We start from the raw sequence: 8,358 nt of genomic DNA, 5'->3' as shown, positions 1-8,358 counted from the left end.
CTGTATGTCTTCCAGTTCTAAATATCTACCCAAACAAAATTGCATGCACGAAGGTTGTTCTAAAATTTTCATAAATGATGTAGCCTGTAGCTGGGAGGAGCAGTGGACAGTTTGTCAGGCTTCAGAACTGCAAGCTTCCGTAGCAACTGAGGGATTATTGTGTCTCTACACTGATAATTCCTTAATGTGAATAATCATATTTTTAAACTGAATTATATTTATATATCTGCCACAGACTGGTATAAAAGTATTTCTCAGTGGTGAGCTAAAAATAACCCCAGCTTAGGAAACAGGGTTGTTCTTCATGTGGATGACTCTGTGCCGAAAGCATGGGAACAGGCTAGAAATGGATGAGGGAAGATGGACTGTGGTCTGCCCTGGCCTCAGGTGGTAACAAAGCTTTTGGTCTTTTTATTTCTTTTTTTTTTTAATTAAATTTATAAATTTAATTAAAAAAAAAAGTATTTCTACATTATACCTGATAAAGGATTTGTATATAGACTATATATAAAGAAATCTTACAATAGTAATAAAAGCAACCCAATTTTTAAAATAGGCAAAGAAGATATACCACTGGCTGATAAGCATATGAAAAGATGCAGAGTCAACATTAGTCATTAGGAATATGCAAATTAAAACCACAATAAACTTCACACCCACTAGAACAGTGGCAAATCAACATGGATCAACAGTGCTGTTGAGGATGTGGAACTCCTACATGTGGAACATGTGGACCCCTTGACACTGATGGCAGGATTATAAAACGGTGAGGCCACTCTGAAAAAGTATGGTAGTTTCTTAAAAATTAAATATAAATTTACCATAGGATCCGTCAATCTCACTCCTAGGTGAGAACACTCAAGAATGTCCACATAAACACAAGGCAAATGTTCACGATAGCATTACTCATAATAGCCATCAAGTAGAAACAGTATAAATTGGAATGGGTAAACAAAATCAGTATGCCCATATGACGGGATATTATCCAGCAAAAAAGAATGATGAAGTACTGACACATGTTACAACAAGGATCTATCTCAAAAATGTTATGTGAGATGAAAATACCCAAACTTAATGACTACATATTTTATAATTTCAGCTATCTGAAAGGTTCATAAAAGGCAATTTTATAGATACAAAGATTAGCCGCCTGGGGCTGGGAATAGGAATGGGGAGCGAGTAAAACTGAGCATGACGGATCCTTTTTAAGTGATGCGAACAGACTAAAACTAGATCGTGATGATAAATGTACAACGCTGTAAACTTAGCAAATCATAAAATTATACACTTAAGTAAATTTTATTAACATATAAATTATACCTCAATAAAGCACTTAAAAAGTATAGAGATGGAATTATCACTCTGTTGTGAGAAAAGCTTTTACAGAATTTTACAGAATTTTAGCACAGTGAAGGCTGATACTTTTAGCAATGATTCTCAGCCATTTCCAAGACTAGAATCACTGTTCCAAGACAGTGACAGCCCTGCCTATTTATATAAATGAGTCAAACTTTGGCATAAATTGAGGAAATATAATTTTAAGAATACTATAAAATAATTAATAACTTATGCATTTAACTAATCCACATCTACACAAAAGAACAGTAGATACACACGTAAGACATATTACTTATTCAGTCTACTATCAATGCAGAGTTGCACTTGTGGATTCATAGGCTTCTTGAACACTGGTGGGTCAGCACCGAGTTGAAACTCCTTCAAAATCTTCATCATGCAGACTTTTTTAAGTAAAAAAATACCCAAGACAAATTTACTACTTTAAGTTCAATTCTATGGTAATTATCTTTGTCATCAGTTTACAGCTGGGAAGAACATGCCTGACTTTTGGGCTATAGGATAGGTATGTCCAACACGTGGACAAAATGTACTTAGGTGGATCACAGAAAGAGAGGAAGTCCTATGACTGGAAAAAGAGAAAGGTTGCCTGGTTGGATGCTTGTTCAAACATATAATGAAACTGTTCTGTGGATTTCTGTTTTGTCTCAAATCTGTCTCCAGGGCCCATTTCAGTTGTAACTGGGCATGTCACTACAGTTCTCCAGTACAAACCTGGTTATTAGGTAATTGTGACCATGCAGAGACGGCATGCTCCCACACGTCTTCCTTCCTCTGGGATTTTCATTTTCTGTAGGGATATCCTTTCAACTTTATGGATAGTGGCATAACATCATTAAGTATTTCCAGAACTACCAGTTGAGGATTTCCCACATATAAATCAATCTCTTAATGGGATCTGAAATGTACCATTACCATTGCCAAGAAATGGGTTCCAAAATTGTTTCCAAATTATTTATAAGAAACACTTGTTTCAGAAAGTCTTGTTTTCATGACTATACACTGGCAGCCACTCTTGCTGCACCTGCCTTGTTCAGCTGGTAGCCACAAGTGTTGCAAAGGCGGGAAACATAAGAGAAACTTATTTTTAAACAGCATCTAACTATTCAGTTGTACTTCCAAATAGTATGTTCAATAAGTATAAAAAATACATCTTTCTTCCTGTTTTCTAGATGTTCTGGACACTGTATAGTGTATCAATTGTATTTTTCTAGAATAACCATTGGACCTATTGCTTTAAGTTTAGAGCATTTCAACAGAAAACACACTGAGTATACTATTTGAAAGTGTAAATAACATTGTTTAAAAGTCAGTTTATGTTTCCGGACTTTGTGGACATGCTGTAATATCCTCTGCTACGGGACGTCAGTTCTGTGCTGTAGGAGACCATCCTTCCTAATCTCAGCTGGTCCTGGCCATTTCCCCAGAGCCAATTCATTTCCTCTATCAGTCATTTAGGTCATTGTTCTCCATGTTATTGTGATTCCTCTTCATAATACTAAAAGAAAAAACAACTGTTTTACAGATTGAAGAAAATTACTCTGCAAATAAATTTGCGACTAAATAAGTGAAAATAAAAAGTAGGATAAGGTCATGCTCAACTGCACAAAAAAATTTGTAATTTAAAGTTCAGTGTCATGTAATATGCTTTTCTAATTTATATTTTTAATTCACTAGCTAATCTTAAAAATATAAAATTTTGATCCTTTGATTTACTAAAGATTCTGTTTTTCTGTGATATTAATTACAGTTGGCAATATGTTATTACTTAGTTTTAACAAAGAAATGAAGGGCAGTTTATAAAGTTGCTACTGCCAGAAATATTTTTCTAAAGCTTGCTATTGTATTCACAAATTGGCAGATGTTGTTATTCAATGGCCTATCCCTCACAAATACTAAAAATAGCCAATAGCAAGCGTGACGTCTTATTACAAACACTTTCATCAGAAGGATTTGTCTCTTACTTTCAGTGTATAGGAACTTAGTATCAAGATTTTTTTTTCTCCCCTATCCAAGAATTTCCAATAACCTCATGTGTAGTTTTATGTAGTGATAACTTTTGAAAGCCTGGCACTTTAATTACTTAAAAATTGTCTTATGAGATTCAGAAGTGCATATTTTTCCATAATTGATGAAACTGTGGAGCTCCTTAGCATAAATAATCCCAACACACATCCCTGACTCCATAGGGCTGGCAGTAAAAACTGTGGAATAGTCTTGCAACATTAATCAATATTAGACGTATTTGAACATAATGAGTGACAAAAATTCTGTGCCACAAGTTATATGGAGGATATTTATAATTTTTTTTTTAATGTAGCTTGAAAAGCATTTAAGAACATGGAATATTTGTAATTTTGCGTAAATGTGGTTGAAATAATATAAGCTTTGGAGTCACATAGACTTGATATGAACCTTAGGCTTATTACTTATTATCGTTTTGACTTTGCAAGTTACTTAACCTCAAGCCTTAGTTATTAAGTCATCTGAGAAACACAGAACACTTACTAAGAACACTACTGTTTATCTTTTACAATATAAAAAATATATGCACCAAGTACATGTAACAACTTTTTCTTCTAATAACTATTACCATATTAGGAGATAATCACTACAACTTACCTTCCCAATACAGCTATTACGTATATTCAGAATTGCTTGTAAATACCTATATCCCTTCCATTGTTCAAGTAGGTCTCACTATAAAGTAACATCACTAATTAGAAAGATTACAAGTATCACCACTAAAGCCACTTGGGAAGCCCCATTTTCACATATGGAAATCAACAATCATGGAAGAAAGTACAAAAAAGTGATTTGAATTCAGGCAGTTCAATCCCTGGGTGGGGAAAAATCCCTTGGAAAGGAAATGGCAACCTTCTCCAGTATTCTTGCCTGGAAAATCCCACGCACAGAGGAGCCTGGTGGGCTATCGACCATGGAGTTACAAAGAGTTGGACACAACTTATCGACTAAACCACCACATCTCAGTTCAGTTCAGTTGCTCAGTCATGTCCGACTCTTTGCTGCAGTCACCTAAAACTTAAGCACTCTCAGCAGTGATATCTGGGACCCAAAAGTTCTTCAGAAAAAAAAGAGAGAAAAACTCTAAATTTTCTCAAATAATAGAATATTAAAGTATGGCAGTGAGAAAGACTGTCAGCTGCTAATGGAGTGGGTTGCCATTTCCTTCTCCAATGCACGAAAGTGAAAAGTGAAAGTGAAGTCGCTCAGTCGTGTCTGACTCTTAGCGACCCCATGGACTGCAGCCTACCAGACTCCTCTGTCCATGGGATTTTCCAGGCAAGAGTACTGGAGTGGGGTGCCAGTGCCTTCTCCGTGGTTCTCCTCTAATCATTCCTTAGTCTCCTAAGCTATACACATGCAGGACACACCTCCAGAATCCTAGCATAGAACAGCTGCTAGGCAGATACTTTAGAGGTCACCCAGTGTTGCCATTTGGGCTTACCCAGTGGGGAGACCCTTTGGTGAACACCAATAGCATTAAGACCTCAGAAAATAGATGCCTAGGAATAAAGACAAAACTCAAGGGGAAACAGACAGGAATAAGCATCAAACTGAAACAGACTACCCCTAATAAAGCTTAAACCCAAGTTTTGAAGGGATCCAGGTGATTGGCTTGGAAAAGGAAATGGGAACCCACTCCAGTGTTCTTGCCTGGAGAATCCCAGGGATGGCAAAGCCTGGTGGGCTGCTGTCTATGGGGTTGCACAGAGTTGGACAGAACTGAAGTGACACAGCAGCAGCAGCAGCAGCAGCAGCAGGTGATCGGCAGTAGTTTACTTTTCAGAAGAAGTCTATAATGTGCCATCTACAATTGCTAGCACACAATAAAAATTATTAGATGTGCAAAGCTGGGAAGAACGACCAATAACCAAGAGACAAAATAATTAATAAAAGCAAGAAAAAATAAGGACTTCAAAGCAACTGTGATTAAATCATTAAAATAATAGAGAAAAAGATGTAGAAGAGAGGTAGAACAGAACATTTCAGTTTTTAAACATTTAGAAGAAAAATGAAATGAACATTTTGGAACTGCAAAATTCAGTATCTGACCTGACACAAAGAATTGACTCACTGGAAAAAACCCTGATGCCAGGAAAGATTGAAGGCAGAAGAAGAGGATGACGGAGGATGAGATGGTTAATGGCATCACCGACTTGACAGACATGAGTTTGGGCAAGCTCTGGGAGTTGGTGATGGACAGGGAAGCTTGGCATGCTGCAGTCCATGAGATGGCAAAGACTCGGACACGACTGAGCAGCTGAACTGAACTGAGGTGGATTTAAAAGTATACTAGCAGAAATTCCCTGGTGGTCCAGTGGTTGGGACTCCACACTTCCACTGCAGGAGGCACAGGTTCAATCCCTGGTCAGGGAACTAGGACCCTGCAAGTCTCATGGCCAAATAAGTGAATAAATAAAGGCATACTAGCAACACTTCCTTTTCACAGCAAACTATATTCAATATCCTATAATAAACTGTACTGGAAAAGAATATGAAAAAGAATATATAGATAACAGTCATTTTACTGGAAAGTAGAAATTAACACAACTGTGTAAATCATCTATACTTCAATAAAACTAAAAAAATTCCATACCTTAGAAATCAGTTAAACGACTGAAAAACAAAGAAAAACAGGTTGCATATAATATGGCCTCCCATTACTTTCCTGATCTTATCTCTTTCAACTCTCCAACTTAATAACTCAGTCCTTGCTGTTCCTTAAACACACCTGGCACAGTCTTGCTTTAGAGGCTCTGCAGTGGCTGTTTCTTCTTCCTGGAACATTCTTCCCCAACATGTTTTTCTAGGCACCTTATTTAAAAATCAACACTTCCATCCACTTGTGCACCCTCACTCCCACCCCATCTGTGCCCTTAGACTTCCAATCACCCTACCATGCCTTTCTTCCATAGAACTTTTCACCTTCTAACATTCTGCATTTGATATTTATATACATATATATGGAATACATATATAACTCTTGAAGAATGTAGGCAAACAACCAAATTGACATCTTCATTACTAATTATTTCATTTCCAGTAATTACTAATTCAGTACTAATACATATATAAAAATCACAGTAGCAATAATAATATCAGTTGTTTAGTGCTCTCCTAGTTGGCACAGAAAGATTAATTAATTGATATCAAGTCATACAGCTAGAGTAAGTGGCAGAGCCAGGATTAGATCCATACTGAGTTCCAATAAAAATAACTTTTAGATTAGAAAGGATACTATCTAAAGATATGTAAATGAACTAAATGTAACAATTAAATTTGTCTGTTGAAAAAAAAAAAAAAACTTTTCCTAGCATTGAAGAATGAAATGCAGATATTAGTATATGTCACTGGGTGATGCTCTTTGTTAAACTTCTCTCTCAGAAAGGTAATCTGAGGAATTATACTTAATCACATGGGAAAGAATTTATGCTAGGTCTAATAATAATTAAGTTGGCTCTTTAACCACAAAAGTTACACAGTTCAGAAAACAAATTTACAAAAGGTAAGCCACACAAATTTATGGTAGAAAAAATTTCTGTAGACTGTAAACTTAAAGGCTTCTATATCACAAACATGAGATCTCCCTTCATTTATTTTTATCTTTTTCCATTTATGTCTCCATTTAATTTTAATGTCTTGATAAGATTTTAATTTTTGTCAAGAGTTCTTGAATGTTTTTAAAATTTATTCCTAAGAAACATAGTTTTGATATCACTGAAATGTACTCTGTATCTTTACTTTTTTATGCTAAAATATTTTAAAGTAAATTGACCATACACCCTTTAATATTTCAATATGTATTGCTCAAATAACATCATGCTTTACCATTAATTAAACGATTCCTTAATATCATCAATTATCCAAAAGTCAATAGTCAATAAACATTAAAGGGGGGGACTTCCCTGGTGGTCCAGTGGCTAAGACTCTGTGCTCCCAATGCAGGGGGCCTGGGTTCGAGCCCTGGACAAGGAGCTAGATCCCACATGCAGCAACTAAGACACAGTGCAGCCAAATTAAAACAAATAAATGATTAAAAAAAAAAAAATTAAAGGGGGCTCAGGCTTATTAGTAATTAGAGAAATACAAATTAATAAGATGAAGGCATATGTTGCACACACATCAAATTGACAGAAATGTTAACAGTATGATACCAAGTGTTGGAAAGGTTGCACAGGAACTCTAATACATTGCTAGAGGGAAGGGAGGTAATAATCCTTCTGGAAAGACAGCATTACGTAGCACATGTAATAGTGAACATGTATATACCTATGTCCTCTACCACTGCTAGATATACCTAACAGAAAATGTAGTGTGAAATGAAAATATTTCTTGTCATATTAATCAATAAAAAATGCCACAGCCGTCAGTGGTTTCGGGCCTCCAAAAGTGAATTCGAGCGCCCCAGGCTGTGATCAGGAGGATGCTGCCAGCTCCAACTGACTGCTGAGGAGCTGAGGGAATGCAAGAAGCCAGGTGAACTAGGGGACAGGACTGGGCCCAGGTATCTGAGGTGCATTTGAAAGGAACAAATTCCGTGAGCCCCAAGGCTTGCACCTTTCCAGAGAATGCTAAATTCCTTAACATGATACCTGATCTTTGATGTTCAAGACTACCTGCTCTCTTCGTTGCAAACCTGTATATAGCCTGACTACCCTCCTGCCTTCTTGGACCAGTTTTCTCAGAGCTACTGAGATGCTGTCTCCCACGCTTGGAGTCCTAAACATTCCCACCAAATAAAATAACTCTCTACTTTCAGATTGTGAGTATATTTTTTTAGTGGACAGCAGTGAGAAACAAGTATACCAAAAAACATTTCAATCTTCTTCTATTACATACTTAAAAAATGTAGCAAGAAATAAGACATTTATACCAAGAAACAGTATTGTTTGTAATAGGAAAATTTTTAAATAACTCAAATGTCCCTCATTATTAGAGGGGATAAATTGTGGTATGTAAATACAATAGAAAAAACAC

At 36.3% G+C, this 8,358-nt stretch overlaps 1 protein-coding gene and 1 non-coding gene across 2 annotated transcripts in view; one reads left to right on the top strand and one right to left on the bottom strand.

The window, feature by feature from the left end:
* Positions 1-225: 225 nt before the first annotated feature.
* Positions 226-341, top strand: LOC113897954. Its single transcript, XR_003512468.1, has one exon. It is a non-coding gene; the product is annotated as a small nucleolar RNA SNORA65 (small nucleolar RNA).
* Positions 342-1,280: 939 nt separating this feature from the next.
* Positions 1,281-8,358, bottom strand: part of C8H9orf85 (chromosome 8 C9orf85 homolog) — a 69,259-nt gene continuing 62,181 nt past the window's right edge. The window contains exon 6 of the mRNA XM_027549466.1: positions 1,281-2,854. Within this exon, the coding sequence (XP_027405267.1) occupies positions 2,831-2,854 (24 nt within the window). The 3' untranslated portion in view covers positions 1,281-2,830. The remainder of the gene's footprint in view (positions 2,855-8,358) is intronic.

Source organism: Bos indicus x Bos taurus, chromosome 8, assembly GCF_003369695.1.
Source record: "Bos indicus x Bos taurus breed Angus x Brahman F1 hybrid chromosome 8, Bos_hybrid_MaternalHap_v2.0, whole genome shotgun sequence".
NCBI lineage: Eukaryota > Metazoa > Chordata > Mammalia > Artiodactyla > Bovidae > Bos > Bos indicus x Bos taurus.
This window is presented reverse-complemented; position numbering and strand designations above follow the sequence as displayed.